General features: G+C 47.2%; 1 protein-coding gene across 3 annotated transcripts in view; it reads left to right on the forward strand.

Annotated features, from left to right (window-relative positions):
* Nucleotides 1–16438, forward strand: part of Tdc2 (Tyrosine decarboxylase 2) — a 137905-nt gene extending 121467 nt beyond the window's left edge. For 2 of the 3 annotated variants that reach the window (XM_089573918.1, XM_089573919.1), the window contains 4 exons: nt 746–844; nt 1029–1130; nt 2831–3055; nt 15975–16438. In XM_089573918.1, the coding sequence (XP_089430044.1) occupies nt 746–844; nt 1029–1130; nt 2831–3055; nt 15975–16208 (660 nt within the window). In that variant the 3' untranslated portion in view covers nt 16209–16438. Of the gene's footprint in view, nt 1–745; nt 845–1028; nt 1131–2830; nt 3056–6037; nt 8352–15974 lie in introns of those variants that run through there. The other variant, XM_089573920.1, reaches the window with a different exon arrangement.
* The last annotated feature ends 1141 nt before the right edge of the window (nt 16439–17579 follow it).

The raw sequence follows: 17579 nt of genomic DNA on the forward strand, positions 1-17579 counted from the left end.
TTTATGCTGGTGCGCGGCACCGCTGAAAATGCTATGCCAAAAAACGGACTCTTTTAACTCAAAAACCCCATTTCTAAAAATTGCGGAACATCTTAGGTGAAACATCCGGTATCTGGGGGTATAAGGCACCCACAGATGTATAGAAGTCTAGATACAGGCCTAGATACAGGTATAGAAATTTGCAGTCTGTTACTTAAAAACCAATGCTTTCAGTGCAGAATGCGTACAGTCGTGGACAGGCTAACCTGAAATGACGGAGAGTCGGCTAAAATTTACTGATGGCTCCATGCAGCCGCGAGAACACGAACAGCGAGACGAGAGTCTTAAGTGAATTATTGGACCGGTGATTATTCTGTTATCGGCTCAAGTTCTCGAAACTCTACTGAGCCACGGGCAGTTTTCGGTTGTCGCTCCGTCGTTTCAGGTTATGTTGTGCATGACTACACGCGCATGCCTTGCAGCCTAGCTTGGGTGGTAGTACGGCTGGGTGTACGAAAGGGAGAATACCCGAAAGAGAAACAAAGGCAAAGCCTCCACGCACGCCGTATAAAAACTTGCTAAGAGTCGACAACTAAAAGAGTAGCTATGTTTTCACTAGGGCACAAAAATACAGTCAATATTACCAAGCACTTAATTTCCTCCTAAGACTGCCATCCTGCCTAACAAAGCTCTTAGGTAGCTGTATTATTTCGGCTTAGAGCCCCTGTTACACATAAATATTTTCTTTTTCCCAATGCGTACGCAGCACTGGGGCATTCCCCTAAGCAGGAGGTTCCGGTCGCTCAAGCTGTGGTTCGTGGTGAGGAGGTACGGGATTAAGGGACTGCAGCACTACATACGAGAGGTACGTGTTGAACGCTTGTTTTGATTCACTGATTGCTCGATACTGATTGATTGATTGATTGATTGATTGATTGATTGATTGATTGATTGATTGATTGATTGATTGATTGATTGATTGATTGATTGATTGATTGATTGATTGATTGATTGATTGATTGATTGATTGATTTACTTACGCCTTTCAGCACGTTCGACTTGCCAAGAAATTTGAGCAGCTGGTGCGGAGCGACCCTCGCTTTGAAGTGGTGAATCAGGTCATCTTTGGCCTTGTCTGCTTCCGGCTCAAGGTAAGCCACCACACGTCCGGCAAACATGAAGCCCGTCGGAGCGCAGTGTCATATCTCTCAAATACCATTTAAAGCTGAAAACGAAAAGAGCAAACAGCGCTGGTGACTGCTACAATAAACTGTATTATCGCAGGAGGCCGCACAAGTGACGCTGGCGAGGATACTAACTGGAGGGCCCACTCAGTACAGCGAAGGCCAGTTACGAGGGGGTTGATATATCGTTGAAAACTAAGCGTAAAACGGACGGGATGAAGAAAACACAAACGAAGCGCTAACGTACGACTGACCATTATTCAAATGCTTCCCACCCGAGGAACAAAAACATCCATGCCCAGGGACGCATTAAAACACAGCGCGTAAAAGGAAGCAAACATGAAGTCTCGAGTGGACACATATTGAGAGCGATAATTTCACACAAAGCACAAGCCTGCAGCCAGCATCGCTGAACGCAAGCAGAACGACACAGGCACCGATGCATTTGTGGGATGTCGTTTCTGCTGAAGGACGAATCCCAACATAAAAACGTGACAACTGTTTATTCGATTAGCGGTGGCAGCGGGCGAGCATAGAAACGCTACGCTCGTCTCGCTAGCAAAAGGAAAAAGCCGCCCTTCCCAATCGGGTATTTGTAGCCACCGCCGGCGACGCATGCCTCGGATGACGCAGCTGTGGCGCTGTGTTTTATCGGTAACGCAGTCCAGCGTGTGGCCGTGTTACGCTGGGCCGGTTGATAACAAGGCGGAGGCTGCGCGGAAACATGTACAGAGTCTGTCGCCACATATTCAAGAGCAGCAGCTGTTATCTTTGAGTCAAAATTTGTAACTCTTTACCGAGCAGAGCAGTAGATACCGCTCTAAAACGTGTTCGACCAGGTCCTGCAGATTATCAAGGCCTCAAGAATTTCTCTAACAAGCTTATCATGATCGCTCCCAATTACCTGAGTGACACTAGAAAATGCACAGCTTCCACGCTTACACATTCCGCAGTGGATAAGGGCTACTACTTTTGTTCTTCGGAGATTATTGCACATGTGCAAGCTACTCTCTGACACTAGGTAAATGGCCGAAGCATGTTAACTCATCGCAGCTAGCGCTTCCGCTCTCCATGGGTAGGCGCGCAGATGCATGCATATGTCTAATATTTATGAGGTTGTGTTTTCATGCACAGACTGCGTTGACTGTTTTTTTTATCACTTTGATCGAAGTAACATATCTGTGGCTGTTATCTGGGAAGCGCAGAGGGGGGGCGCAGGGAGTGAAAACTTCCGCGAATCAGTGCACACGGTTCACGCATTCCGTCATTTCCTGCGCTAACGATAAACGGTAAGCGGCCGACATAATCTTTCCAGGCAGCAATCTACTGAAGAACGTTGATAATGCGAAAGGAAGAGAATTCCATTTGTGAGCCAAAGTGAGAGGACAGAAAAATGACTTCCAGAAGAGTGCAAATACGGGCTGGTTGGTACATGTTTGAAGAACTAGAAAAAAACAGCACAATGGAAGACGAGACAAGAGAAGAACAAACACCAGCGCTGACTAGCAACCAAATGGTTTATTGTTACAATGACATCGTTAATTTGTCTGTTAAACTTTAAATATAAGAATCAATGTCGCTCTGACGGAAAGGCATAAAAGTTCTGTAAACCACGGCTGTTACGTGCTACACGACAAATTCAGTAGCGGCGTTTCCGTCACCCGCAGGGCTCCAACCAGCTGAACGAGAAGTTGCTGTCCAGCATCAACGCGTCGGGCAAGCTGCACATGGTTCCGGCGTCGCTCAACGACCGCTACGTGATCCGCTTCTGCGTGTGCGCGCCCAACGCATGCGACGCGGACATTGCCTACGCATGGCACATCGTGAGCCAGTTCACCACCGAGCTGCTCGACCTGCTCGCCCACGAGATCGGCAAGAAGGAGGAGGAAAAGGTGAGAACAACAGATTGCTCCTGCGTGCGAGGAGAGGAGACATGTTGCTTGTCTAACCACAGTGTGTATCACCGCGTGCGGAGAAGTTAGTTTTGTATTACCACACCGTAGTGGGTGAGTTCCTGTAACAGTCAAACATTGCTTGCTGGGAATCTAGTTAAGCATTAAAACATTTTTGTGGGAAAGTTAGCTTAGCAAAGAAACTTCGCTGTGTACAAGTTTAGCACAAAACTTCGCTGTGGGCAAGTAAGTCTAGAACTAGAGCATTGTTTGGGGAAAGTAAATTTAAAACATCGTTGTGTGCAAGCTTAGCACAGAACATCGTTGTGGGCTAGTAGGGCACTGAAAAATCGTCGAGCGCAAGTTTTTGGGCAAGTAAATTTAGAGCTGAAACATCGCTGTGCTCAAGTTTAGCACAAACATCGCTCTGGGTTAGTAAGACACTGAAACATCGTTAAGAACAAGTTCAGCACAAAAGATCAATATGGGCAAGTAAAATTAACACTAAAACATTGTTTTCGGCAAGTTTAGCGCTGAAACATCGCTGTGCGCAAGTTTAACACAAAACATTGTGGGCAAGCGCGTTTAGCAATATCATATTGTTTTGGACAAGTAAGCCTTCTAGCACTGAAACATCGTTGTGGAACAAATTTAGCACAAAACAACTTGTGGTTACGTAAATTTAATTCTAAAACATTTGTTTTGGGCCAGGAAGCGTTTTAGCACTGAAACATCGTTGTGGACTAGCAAGTTTAGCTGGAATGTTGTGGGCAAGTTTGGCACTAAAACATTGCTGTGGTCAAGTAAGTTAAGCGCTGATGCATTGTTTTAGGCAAGTTTGAGAGTAACATTGCTCAATGCAAGCTTGTTTAGCACTAAGACATCTTTGTGGGAAATTAACTTTAACAGTATAACACTGCACGTGTAAGCTATTTGATCACCGCAGCAACGCGTGCGGCAACATACTTTTGCAAAATAACATTGCGTATGGAAAACTTATAGTTTAGCACTGAAACCTTGCAATGCCTAACCAAAATGATTTTATATACAAGTCATGAACTTCCAACATTTCTCCGTTATGGTCCCTAAACCGACGAACGCAAAAAAAAGGTAAATTAGTTTGGCAAAATATTATTATTATAGGTGTAGAATAAGCAACTTAGGTTAATTTCTGAACAGCTAGAAATAATAAAACTATGTATACTTACTCGGGAACATACAATAAAGCAAAAGAAACATTCAACATTATTCGATCAGGTGTGCAGGCGTTGAAATAGATAGTTCTGCTTTGAGCCATGGCGTTTGCAGTGAGTGATCTCACGTCAGGTCTTAAAAGTTTCTGGCAGCTGGCACACTGACTTTGCTTTGGGAAATGCGATTCAGCGCAATACTGTGAAAACTTTATGTTCTGCTGCTAGTGCAAACAAGAACTATTGAAATTCTTGAGAGTCTGTGTTGTCCGCTATACGCCTTGTCTTACAGGATGATTAGAATAGAATGTAAACTAGTTATTTCACTCCTATAACATCGCACGTGAGTATAGCTAGCATGTAATATAAAGTTATATGATAAAGGTACTTTGGCAGCATAATATGGCGTGTGTACAATGTGGTCAAGCAACATTGCCTGTGTCGGTAAGTTATAGTTTAGCACAATAAAATCAGCATTAAGTTCATCCGCATAACACCGCGTGAGGGTAAGCTTATCAGTACAACATCGCGGCTGGAAGTACAGTTTAGCAGACAACGTCGCACGATAGCAAGTTTGTTAAACAGTGGTCTCCCCCCTTTCCTAGTGTTCAATTTTAACACTTGCGTTGAGGTACGAAGGCTTTGATTCTGTCGTAACGCGCGAAGAGCGAAAAATTTGGTTGACCAAGCTAGATTTTTTGGGGCGTCAGTATTTCGTAACTATAGGTCTTAACGCGATAGAGCCAATGGCCAGACGAAAAAGGTACACAGGGCACGAGCGCTGTATGTAATATTGTGGAGATATTTGTGTAGCACAGCGGCACCTGCACAGAGTACTGTGAAGCAGCATGAATGTGTGTGAAAAAGGCACTCACACGGGCGTACAGTCAGGGACAAAAGTCTCCGGACCACGCGTTCTTCTAGCGAAGCCGATAGCTCTGCCATTAGTCGGCGCCTGGAGACCACACTTGTGGAGGTAAAAGTTAAATTTTTGTTCTTTCATCTCCACGAGTGCGGTCTCCAGCCGCTCACTGATAGTAGAGCTATATGCTTCGTTTGAGGAACACGTGGTCCGGAGACTTTTGTCCCCGACTATACCTTCTTTATCGCTTCCTTTGTACTGCAACCTATAGTTATGGAGTGGAGAACGTACGATGTTGACCATAGAATTCGTGCCCGCTGCGTTCAGTAATAGTAATGCTTCCACCAGTACAAAACAATGTCTTTTCGTTTAATTTTGCGTCATTTGTCGAGCGGAAAGAAGAGGGGGAATAAAAGCGTTCTCTTCAGGGTTTTCATAAAACGTAGCAGCACGGGCGATAGAAACAAGGACTATGGCTGAGAGCATTGACAATACCTGCAGTTTTGCGTGACGGTTGTCGTTGTCCGACAAAGGTTTCTGAAAAATACCCAGAATGAAAACTGTGCAGTCAGCTATTCGGCCTTGTGTAAAACAAAGTGCTGAGTGCTCGGTGTTTCTTATTTATTCGTAATTCAAACACAAGCTGCAACGTAGTTGGCCCGGCAACGAGACACAACAGCGTGCAATGGGCACTGTGCATATTAGTTAAAATAGCAAGAGAAAGTAAACACTGTGATTGAAAAATTACCTAGGCAGCAACATCTTCAGATATTGGGGCGGTCTTGACCGATAGCAGAGCATCAGATAACCTCTGTTTCGACCGATGTATTGAACTCCACCGGGCATAAACTCCAGGGCCTCACTTTCTGACCACCCTCCACAATTTGTATGCTGAGTATGCCGTGCATGAATGTGGCCGCATCATTTCAGGAGCCTCACCACACGGTGCTCGACACGACGTACGACAGCTACATAAGTTGCTCGGACAGGATGACCCACGGATGAAGCGGCTGTGCCTAACCCTGCAACCACCACCAAACCCTTTTGCCTGCAACTGCACCAGTTTGAGTGCAATATGCACGAATGGCTGCTCCTGCATGTCTTGTGCCGGGGGCTGCTCGTTCACATGCATGTTATCCACTGCACACCCCGACTACTTCACCCCTGTGCAACATGGATGCCGTTCCAGCAAAGCGGGAAACTGTGGAACCGACTTAAGTCATCAAGACTGCTCCATTTTGACGCTGTTGTAAACGGACGACTTACCAACGTGCGGTGTCGGTTCGGCGTCCAGTGTGCTATTTCGGGATGCCTTGAGTTAGTTGTTCGCGTATAGCATGTAGTTATGTGTTATTCCGAGTGTTAGGCCTAACGAACATCTTCAGTCAGCCAATGTCTCTTTGCTCGTCGCCGCTTATGAGTGCGATGTGGTGCATGCCATTCAGGGCGGGACGCCTAATTCGTGGTTACTTGTAATTGAAGCAAGTGCTATAGCTAGTCAGCATACATCAAGTCATTCAATACCGATTGTCAAAGTGGCAAGCACTATAGAAATGTACATACAAAAATATGTGTAATATTTAGGGTATAAATAGTTATCAAATAAATCCCTGCCTTCGGTAAATATCTTTTTTTTTGTTCTGTCGAGAGAGAAATATTGATACTAGTGCATAAAATTCGATCGTAATCCCTTTAAACCTCAAAGAAACGGAAAAATCAGATTCGCTCACTCTTCTATCTACGTGGGCGTCTCCCTATTCAGGTTATTTTCGGGTTAACATAATTGTGCTGTCTCGAGGTGAAGAGAAGTGCTAAAAAGGCAGCTATGTTCCTTTTTCCCAGCATGATGTCACGTCACTCCTAAGTGCCTGCATGAAACGTGCACCATTGCGCGCTCGTAGCGGATTCGAGCAGTGTCAAATGGCATGCTAGTACATATGAACAAAGGAAGCTGCATGAAGAGCTGACCACTGCATGTGGCTTGTGCATGCTTATGATTTTGATACTGGAACATATGCCAGTCAACAAATACATCACATGTGCCTGGATTCCTGGTTTATGAATGCCCGTGCATCTTCCCTTAGGAGGAGAAACTGAAGAGGAAATGTTGAACATGTATTAAATGTCTGAGGATCAGAACGGCGAGAGACAGGTGCGGTCGAACGAGGAAGTTATTGTCATTCACGCTTCTGTTACACCAGTAAGTGGTTGAGGCTGCTGCTTTTGCTGTCATGTTGGCGCGCAGCCATCCACAAACTTCCTAACATTGTCTTGTTCCCAATAAACTTGCCTACGAAAGTAATATAAAAAGCCATCAATTCCCTTCCCAGTGCCTCAATGTTTTGAAACTAGGATAAAGATACGCCAAAGCCACCCTTATTGCGGGATAAACGTCGTTAGTATCAGTGGACCAGTACAGTTCATTTACTTCAGTCGATTATAGTTGAGGTAACTTGAATTTTTTGTACGTAATGTTGGCGTGGAAAATAAAACCGTTAGTGGCCGCACCGCACGGTTTTGCGTGACATTTCGAACATACAGCGTTACCTTAACTGCGCAAGCAATGTAACAGCATAATTGAAACCAAGCCATGACCATTTGCATGCAATAATCGACGGGAAAGCTTGGGATGCTTGAACTAACCATGATAGAAACCCTTTGAGTCCACAGTGAAACGTGATAGAGACCTTACGAAAGTAGATGAATAAATACATAATTTGCGAAATGGCAGCGTGATGCAGAATGTAATGCTGCATAAAGACTTTCTGTCATTACCTTCTATGGATCTATCAGTACATCCTATGGATCTATACCTTTGCCATGGTTCTTTAGATGCATCGACTATTTCGTCCATTAACTCCGCAAAGATTTGTTGTTGACTTGCGTGTCTGGGGCCTGTGGCCGTAAAAGTTTCCGCTTTTATTCAAGTCAAGAATATATAGAAAGTCACCTAGCGCAAGAGTTGCAGCGTCATTATTTTTGTTATTGTCGTAGTATTAAGGAAAGTGCTTTCGAGTTCATTTGTCACCTTTTTTGTTGTTGTTCATTTTCCTTGCAAAAAAAAAACAAGTACTATGGGGTTGTTCTTTGCTTCATGCAAGTTACGCATGTTTAACCATATATGTGTAGCGTACGTAGCTGTGGGATTATCATTAGTGTGTCACAAACGGCTCACAAGAGCGTTTATGTTATCCACATAAAAACATACGCCTGTCATATTTAAAGTGATGTCAATGCGTTTGTACATATGCTGTTAATAGAAACAAATATTCGTCCCCAATTTTTTTGCGTAGTGTGTCATGTTTTCTTTGTTTCTTTTCTTTGAATCATTCTCACTGCGTACCAACACCCAAAGGTAAGTATGATGCGTAGAGCCATTGCCAAAAGTTTACAGCCCAGGGTGTTTTGCTTTTAAGTCGTGTAGTGCAGCTCTTGTAGCATCAGTGCAAATCCTAACCTTCGGATGGAGCCAAGACGACAGCGGCCCTTGCCTTCGAGAGATTTGGAACGCTGGGAACACGTGACCCAGAAGCAAACCATCCTCGGCTCCGAACTTTTGACATAGAGTGCTCATCGTGAAAGAGAAAAAATGCGGAATATCTAGGTATACTCGTACATAGCTTCATCGGCTTACCTACATTCCTATACGCTGTTTGAAATAGAGAACTGTAAAGCCACTTCTCATTCATTTGGTTACTTGACACCACGGCTCCTGGTTGTAGATTAAATGGAAGGGAGTTGAGGAAAGTCGAGCCAAACTATTGCAGGGCTCTGTGCTTTTGCTAGGAATGGAGAAGGCGCGCCAAATGGGCTACGGGACTACTCAAGTGAACAATTTAAGAAAATAGTGAGAAGAAGCAAAGACGACGTATAGATAACCGAAGAAATATCGTGCGTGCAACAACAGGAAGGGACCACCTTCCGATATTGTACAGCGAAGCTGTTGTGGCTCACGTGGGGTGTAAGCGGCGGCGTCGCTAACGCGTCATCACGTGACCAGTCACGTGACATTGTGTGATCATGACGTCATGATCACGTGACTCTCACATGGTACATAGCGTGACCGTGATATCACTGCCATTTTACCACCCACGTGACCGGTGACGTCACAGGCAGCGAGGAGCCTTCCGAGCGTAATCCACAAGGTGTTGGTGTACTCTCTCCATTTCATCGCATATAGCATAATTAAAGCGCAAACAGCTACGCTGGTCAGATGCCTTAACGAGATGGCGTAATCGTGAAAGCACGGTAATTTATTCATCTATTTTTGCTGTCATAGGCGCTAGGTGGTCTAAGTGCATAACTGCTTTCAAAGTGAGGAGTATTCGTTCCCGCCAAGGGCAGCCTTAGCTAAAGTCCGTAGCCATAGCCATAGACATAGCCATGTTAAAGCCGTATTGTCTTCGAGTTAGCCTTGTTCGTAGTTCTTGTTCATGCGTTGGGGGCCTATAAAGGCCGGGTGCTGCCACGCACCTGCCGGTGCACAGATGCAGTTGGGTGCACGCCCCAGCGAATAACGGTAGCGGATTGCGCAATGCTAAATATCTGCATTAAATGCTGCGCGAAAAAAAAATGCACTCAAGCATAACGCTGTGCTGTAGACCTCCGTGGAATACAAACGCATAACTCAGCACATCCAGTGCCATAGTGACGTCATGTGTTGAGCATGGGCCAAACCGCCAATGGGACGCAGGACCGGTCTACGTACCGCCATTTGTTATAGGTGCTGCAAACTAATCGTTAGCAAGGGCGATTTACGTCTACAGATAGCAGCTAATGCCGGGCAATTTAAGGCGTCGGGAAAGCACCAGGGATAGCATGCTGCTGCCTCCGCGCCGCAACGGCGTGGGCTCTAATTCAGCTCGAAGCACTCGGAAAGTATAATTCAGGTACATCATAAGCAATTCGTGCCCAAAAATGCGGACAGGAGGGACGGACTCGGATGCTGCGGTTCCTGCACTAAAAATGATGCCAAGAGGAGGTCAGGTTATATTTTGGAGGCTCGCCCTAACTGTACGCTTTGACGGATCAACCTAAATATAGCCGCGCCTGGAGTGGTAGAGGGACCGTCTACTGAAATTATCAACCATATTTTCTTTCTGGCAGTTGAAAGCTGTTTCCCCAAATAACTCATACCCGTCTGGTGGGCTTGAGAAACGCGGCAGAACAATTTAAAACGCAGTTTTTTGTTGGAACGTCGCTTTCTAGTGGTAGTTGACAGCTGCAAACCCTGACATTACAGACGTGACTACTCCGCCGCCTAGGCAGCGGGCAGTGCCAATTCGTAGTAGCTTTAATGAGTGAGGCGTTGACTGAGTTTAAAGCATTAAGTTCGCTTTAAAAACAGTCAGTAAAACAAGTCTGGCGGTATCAATTACTGGTAGCAGCGCTGCCGACGGCGGCGCTACTGGCAGCATAGTGGCTGTCTGCGTTTCTAAACCATTTTAAGAAAGGACGAAAACGTAGATTTAAACAGTGTAAAAACGGTAAATAGTTGCAAAAAAATATGACTTCTGGAGTATATTCGAGTGATAATAACCTACCGTATGATGCTCAGTTAGCTCAATCCTATTCATAGATTGTAGTATATGCCCTCCACGCGACTGCACGAAGAGCTACGAAGCTTGAACGCAGCATGGTGCCACCATCCTGTCTGATCTGACTTTCTTTGCCAATTTAAAATGAAAATTCCTGCCACAACCGCGAGTTCGGCCCTCGTTATTGTCAGCACAGAGAAAAATCTTCAAGAGTGTGCCAATATTTTTGTACTCGTTTCCGCAGTAGAGTGTTCCTTTAATGACACATGAGGCATTGAGCTTTTAATACAGGATAAAATAACTGCTAGTTTCCCTACAGTGTCATCAGCTGTTTGCAATTGCAAACTACGTGTCGGGAGTGCACAGTGTTTCATGGGCGATGAGAAAAGCGGCCGAAGCGTATAGGAGAGGGGAACCTAACTCCTATCGCTGATCTGTGCTACGCACAAGCGGCGACCTCTGCGTTGTACGCTAGCTGGGCTTAGAAGCCAGTTCTTTTCTTGCGCTTCCAGAGCATCTTAACGAAGCGAAATTTTAAGGCGAAAGCCTATAATGGCTCATACTGTCGTCCGTTAGAAGGTGTCACACCTTTGGCAGCGTGTTAACTGGGGAACTAAAAAAGATAGAAGAAAATGAATTGTTGCTTCAGATAGAGGAGGAAAAAATGAATCTAGAAGCCAAGGTTGATGACTGTAGAACAATTTGTTACCTAATTAGTCAAAAATGTCGAAATTGCGTCGTAACAGCGCGGATGTGGATATAACCACGGATACGGCGTGACGTCACATCCACCGGAATTCATCGCGGCATAGTGAAAATTGCCACAGAATGGTGGGAAAAACGTCGGATTTGTGTCAAATTAGATGGAAAAATGTGTAATTAAGCGCAATTAACACTTAAGATTCCCGAAAGATGTATAGTTTGGGTATCGATATAGCCACGGGAATGGTGCAACGTCACGTCCACCGGAAGTCGTCACGGCATAGTGTCCTCGGCTTTCGCCTCTGTACACTTTAGTTGTCAAAGTGTCCTCGCAATTTTTTAAGAGATCGTCCTCAGGCTCCAGATGAGTCTTCGGCAGGATTATGGTCCACCTACTCGGATTATAAGGGAAGAAAAGACGAAAACGAAAGATACTTTAACTGCCACACCTTACTACTTCGCTGGTGTGGTCGCTTTAGCCGGGCAGTGCCGCATAGTTACGTACTGAGGAACACACATCGGACGCATCTGCATGTGTTCTTTCCCAAGCAGTAGTGTTCTGCACGCTTTAATCACAAATGCGCAAAACTAATTTCCTGCCGCCTTTGTATAGGATAGGTCCGTTTTGATGAAGACGAAGCATTTTTTGGTTGGTTGGTTTATGGGGTTTAACGTTCCAAAGCGACTAAGGCTATGAGAGACGCCGTAGTGGAGGGCTCCGGAAATTTCGACCACCTGGGGTTCTTTTTTAGCGTGCACTGACATCGCACAGTACACGGGCCTCTAGAATTTCTCCTCCAAAGAAATTCAACCACCGCGGCCGGAATCGAACCCTACGCGGACATGGCAAATTCAAGTGGTAGATTTGCGGCAATAATAATATCAGACGTGCTTCGACGATAAAACCTCTCGCAAGCCTAACCTAGCGAAAACGGTGCGGTCACACATAACCCAAAGAACATTGATATTTTGCTGCTGCTGTGGCTGTGGTTATGGTGCGCGGCTACTGACCCGAAAGACGCGGGTTCGATGCCGGCCGCGTCAGTCGAATTTCAATGGAGGCGAAATTCTAGAGGCCCGTGTACTGTGCGATGTCAGTGCACGTTAAAGAACCCCAGGTGGTCGAAATTTCTGGAGCCCTTCACTACGGCGTCCCTCATAGCCTGAATCGCTTGTGGACGTTAAACCCCACAACCTAAATTAAACCTTGATATTTTCTCTACGGAACGCAGGAGAAAAGTTCGAATGTGAATGTCCCTCCGTATTATTTTGGCCGCACACGTATAGTATGTCTTCAGCGAAGGAGTTCAGGATAGCTATGTACAGATTTGAATTTTGCTGATAAGCAACATTTGTCGGCAGGTGATCCGTTCGTACTTTCCTCATATGTACCAGAGGAAGAAACATTAGACGGCAAAATATCAAGCCATGTTGAGAACCAGCCTAGTGGTGATAAGGCATTGCAATGAGAAACTACGCACGAGTATATTCAAGTGCACAGATGACATTTTTTTCGTATTTAGTCCGTACTGGTGATCGTATATCCGATGTGTGCCGGATTAAAGGCTGCCACAATACGATACACAATAGTGCCATATCGATATAGCGTGGAGATTTCTGCTCTTACAACACTCTAAACAACATATCTTGCTTTCCAACCGCATGATTTATTTACATTGATAACTCGCGGGCTTGTGCGACGCATACTTGGCGAGCGCAAAGACACTCCGGGCCAGCGACAACAACACAGAATAAGGGCAGACACAGCTGCGAAATCCATATGAGATTAATGTTCTCCTTGAAGAAAATTTCACCACTAGGAAAGAACTGCACAAAAGAACGCGATTACACAGCGCAGCTAGCGACTGCTCCTGCTCAGCCAAACGAAGGTGCTGCCTGTCGCCAGCATTGCGTCATGCTAGGACCAATCACTAGATGGCGCTACTTCTCCAACATGGCGGCGCCCATGGGAATGGGGTATAAATGGCGCGTTTGATCCGATATTGATTGATAAAACTCCGCCGGACTATTAAAAAGTCAAGTTATACCTTAAACGAGTGATCCTTGCGTTATAATCTCTCACATAGAGTTTATAATTGATTGATTGATAGATTGATTGAATGAGTGATTGATTCTTTCATTCGTTCATTCATGCAGTCATCTTACGTGGCAAACCAAGGTATCTGGCCAATAAGGCATGCCGCTGTGAAGGGCACCGGATCAATTTCGAAAACCTGACATTACATGTGTCGAAAGATCAGTGCACGGACGTAAACACATTTTGCCTCACCAAAATGCGGCCGACACTGTCGGGATTGTACTCGCGAACTCGCGCACTCGCATACTCACGGCGTATTCACAGCGATGAGCTGCGGAAAGATGTTGATTCTGACATCTCCCACTACAGATTTGGTTGTAAGTTGCGTGTTTGTGGATCAAAATAGGTAAGACGGGTGCTTGTAGGTATAAGACCCTAATTATAAAGGAGACCGTTTTTCGATGCTCCTTGCCGATCAAGCTCTCTCACTGTATCAAGCGTCTGTCACTGTAATATTGTAAATTACAAATTGGTTTGAGGAAAGGAAAAGGAGCAGTATCTGTCTCGCATAGCTCGGTGGACACCTGGACCACGCCGTAAGGGAAGGGAAGAAGGTGGGAGTGAAAGAATAAAGAGAAAAAAAGGTGCCGTAGTGGAGGGCTCCGGAATAATTTCGACCACCTGGGGACCTTTAACTTGCACTGACATCGCCCAGCACATGGGCGCCTTTTGCGCTCCGCCTCCATCGATACGCGGCCGCCGCGGTCTCGCTCGAACCCGGGTACTCCGGCTCGGTAGACGAGCGCCTTAACCACTGAGCCACCACGGTGGGTCTGTCATTGCTCTCCTTAATTCCTCACTCACTTCATGTGACTAAGGTTGAGTTCTCTAAACTCCGCTCAAGGTCGATGTAAAGGAAGCCCCACACTCCGCACGCCAAGAAACGCAGCCGCAATGAAGGCCGCTATTTTATTTCAAACCTCCAGACATAGGGGCGCACGGGGTGGCGTATTTTCAGCTAACCATCATGGCCGTGTCTGATGCCGTCCTCCACAGCGCAGGAGCTCTTCTTAATATATGCAACCCCAAGAGTTACAAAAGCCGCTGTCTTGCACACTAACGTCACTATTCGGGTGTCGTGCGGGCGCATTTCACCAAATCATCATCTTTTCACTTCACTCCGCACGTGCTTTGCCGACCATCAAATTGAACCTACCCTCTTACTAAAACTAAGGGCACACAGAACACACAGACACCGGACAAAGCAGAACTATAGAAACTGACTGCTAGTTGTGCTCTTTCCAGTTTGTGAGCGTCAATAACATTCGTTAGGCCAGTAAGTCAAGCGTAGACCCTCCGCCTGGAAGATGAAGGCGTTTTGGTCCGCCAAACCACCAGACCTGAGTCCACGGGGTTTGGCCGTGAGCACCAACCCAGGGGGACGCCCTTCCCTCCAGGAAGGACGTCTCCGCTTACCATTAAACCCTCCGCAATTCCCTGTGCTCACTTCCCCTTCCTCAGCGCGGCTGGCACCGTCCAGGCAGACATTCCGTGAGAACGTGTAGCTTAGCAACCGCAGGTATTAACGTTTATCCAGGGTCCTAAGACGTGTCGCGAGTTACAAGAACGGAGGACATTCTCATAACTACACAGCCCAAAACCAAACATGCGTGATATCCAAACCCGCCGCGGCGGCTCAGTGGTAAGGCGCCCGTCTACCGAGACGGAGTACCCGGGGAACCCGACCGCGGCGGCGGCGTTTCGATGGAGGTGAAACGCAAGAGGCGCCCGAGTGCTGTGCGATGTCAGTGCACGTTGAAGATCCCCAGGTGGTCGAAATTATTCCGGAGCCCTCCACTAAGGCACCTCTTTCTCTTTTATGCGAAGCATATTAACCTAGGTTTCGGGCCTTCGCGCGACGCCCGGCGGTGGCCACCATTGACCTTCAAGTAGGTCACGTGACATGATGTCACGTGATGACGTCACACCGGCTGCAGATGGGGCCTCATATCGCGCCGTCGGTAGCCTCCCGGCGGTGGCCACCATTGACCTTGAAGTGAGATCACATGATGTGACGTCACGTGATGACGTCGTGACGTCACACCGGCTGCAGATGGGGCCTCATATCGCGCCGTCGGACGTCGCCCGGCGGAGGCCTTCACGCTTCGGTTCGCGCCGTCGCGCGCGACGCGGCGGCGGCGCCACCATCGCTGCATCACGTGATATGTGACGTCACGCCAGGGATGAGGCGGCGAGCGCCCGCCGTCGCGTCAGTCTCTGTGCCGCACCGCGCCAGCGTCTTTGCGCCGGGCGTGTATGCGGTCAAGATGCCTCCAAACGCTAAGGAGATGCTTCGCATCCACTGGGCTTAACCTTGATAAGCCTCCATTTTTTTCTTCTTTCGCTCCTACCTCCTTCCTTTCCCTTACGGCGCGGTTCAGGTGTCCGCCGAGATGTGTGAGACAGATACTGCGCCATTTCCTTTCCTCAAAAACCAATTTGCCCAACTAGCCCGATTTACAGCCTTCGTAAACTTGCACTCTCCCGCGTTCCGGAACTGACTGACTGCGCCCCCTCGCGGTCTTCGCAGGAGTCCAAGATCGCCGAGGAGTCGGCCGACGAGGTGTTCGTGCTGGAGAGGAAGCAGCACAGCCTGCGCTATCGGCGCAGTTTCTTCGTGCGCATGGTGTCCGACCCGAAGCTCTACAACCCCAAGATCGTGCGCGCACTGTCGGGCTCGACGAGCAGCGAGCCGCAGCGCCGCCAGCCCAGCGAGTCCTCCGAGTCGCCCACGTACACGGGCGAGGTGGTCACCCCGCTCTAGGCCCCGCCCACGCCCATGCCGCCGCAGCCGCCGCCACAGCCCGACCCGAACCACCGCCGCACGCGTCTTCGAACGAGCAGCTCCGCCGGAAACGCGCCGTGCGACCCCGGTCGTCCGCTATGCTCGGAACAGCTCGCGGAAAACCCGGAGGTGTAAAGGCCTGGGCGCGATTCGAGAATATATGGCAGCGGACCATTGGCGTGCGCTAACCACGACCGGATAGAGTTACTAAAGAAAAACGCACCGTTGCAGTAGCCTCGGGTGCCTCCGTGCTAACGCTTCTCTCGAAGTGCCCTATAGGGCAGCCAAGAGTGCAGCAATGTCTGTGTTCCGTTTTGAATGGTGGCTGTCATCATTCGGGTGAAAACCTCCATTTTGTTCCATTAAGATAACGTAGGTCTCTAGTGCTCAAAAATTTTCTAAATTTCTACCTGAAATAAGACATAAGCCTAGCAGCTGCGTTCAACGGTCTCATTGGCCCAGACAGCCTAAGATACAACGTTTTGGAATGATTTGGGATGCCGGCTGTTGCAAAGCCGTTCCGCCGCCGCTTCCACCGCACTAGAGCGGGGGGCACAGAACAGCCCAGAAAGCAATGTGGCGACACCCAGAGAGACCGCTTTGGAAAAGTCTATAAATTATAAATTAGTCAGTGAAGCAAAATGGCAAAAAGGCAGAAAGCTGAGCTAGTTGGTATACGTTCATTCTGAAAAATCCAGGAGCTAACAAACAGCTGTGTGCCCTCTGTGTCGTTATTTGTTCGAGCCTGGATTTTTCATAATGAAGCAAAATGGCGTTATTGACATTACCTTCAATAAATCTGCAGAACCTCGAGACGCGTGCAACGCGACATCTGGGGGCGAAGAACACAAGCTTGCATTCAGTGCTTGGCTAAGAGTATTGCGCAAGGTTCTCCCTGGCCACCAGATGGCGCCAGCGTGAAACTGACTCCAAGCGTTCGTGACATCGCGCCGCCCAGGGTAGAGTGTTCTATACCCGGAGATTTGCCGCTGCTATATATTGTTGCATCGCGCACACGTTAGCAGATCAACAGCCTTTAACTAATGGAGGTGCAACAGAGGCAACGTAAGGTTGTTGGTGTATGTTCATACTCGAATGAGTATCATTCAAAACAATTTTCGTTCTCTTTTTATGGTTCACAAAAACTTTGAACGAGGAATGGCGCTGAAGAACACATGCATTAGGTGTGGGAAGCGTTAATGAGCAATTTGTTCCGCTGTACCGCCTGGTTGAAAAAGCTATCAAATTCTTTTCTTATTGTTCCGTTGCAAACGTCACACAACTGAAAAAGCGGTGTGATTCGCACTCCTATAGCGAACGAGCTGTGCTTCAGCAAAGGCATGCGGTTAT

The sequence above is a fragment of the Amblyomma mixtum genome, chromosome 2 (genome assembly GCF_055824585.1).
Source record: "Amblyomma mixtum isolate Tamu chromosome 2, ASM5582458v1, whole genome shotgun sequence".
Classification (NCBI taxonomy): domain Eukaryota; kingdom Metazoa; phylum Arthropoda; class Arachnida; order Ixodida; family Ixodidae; genus Amblyomma; species Amblyomma mixtum.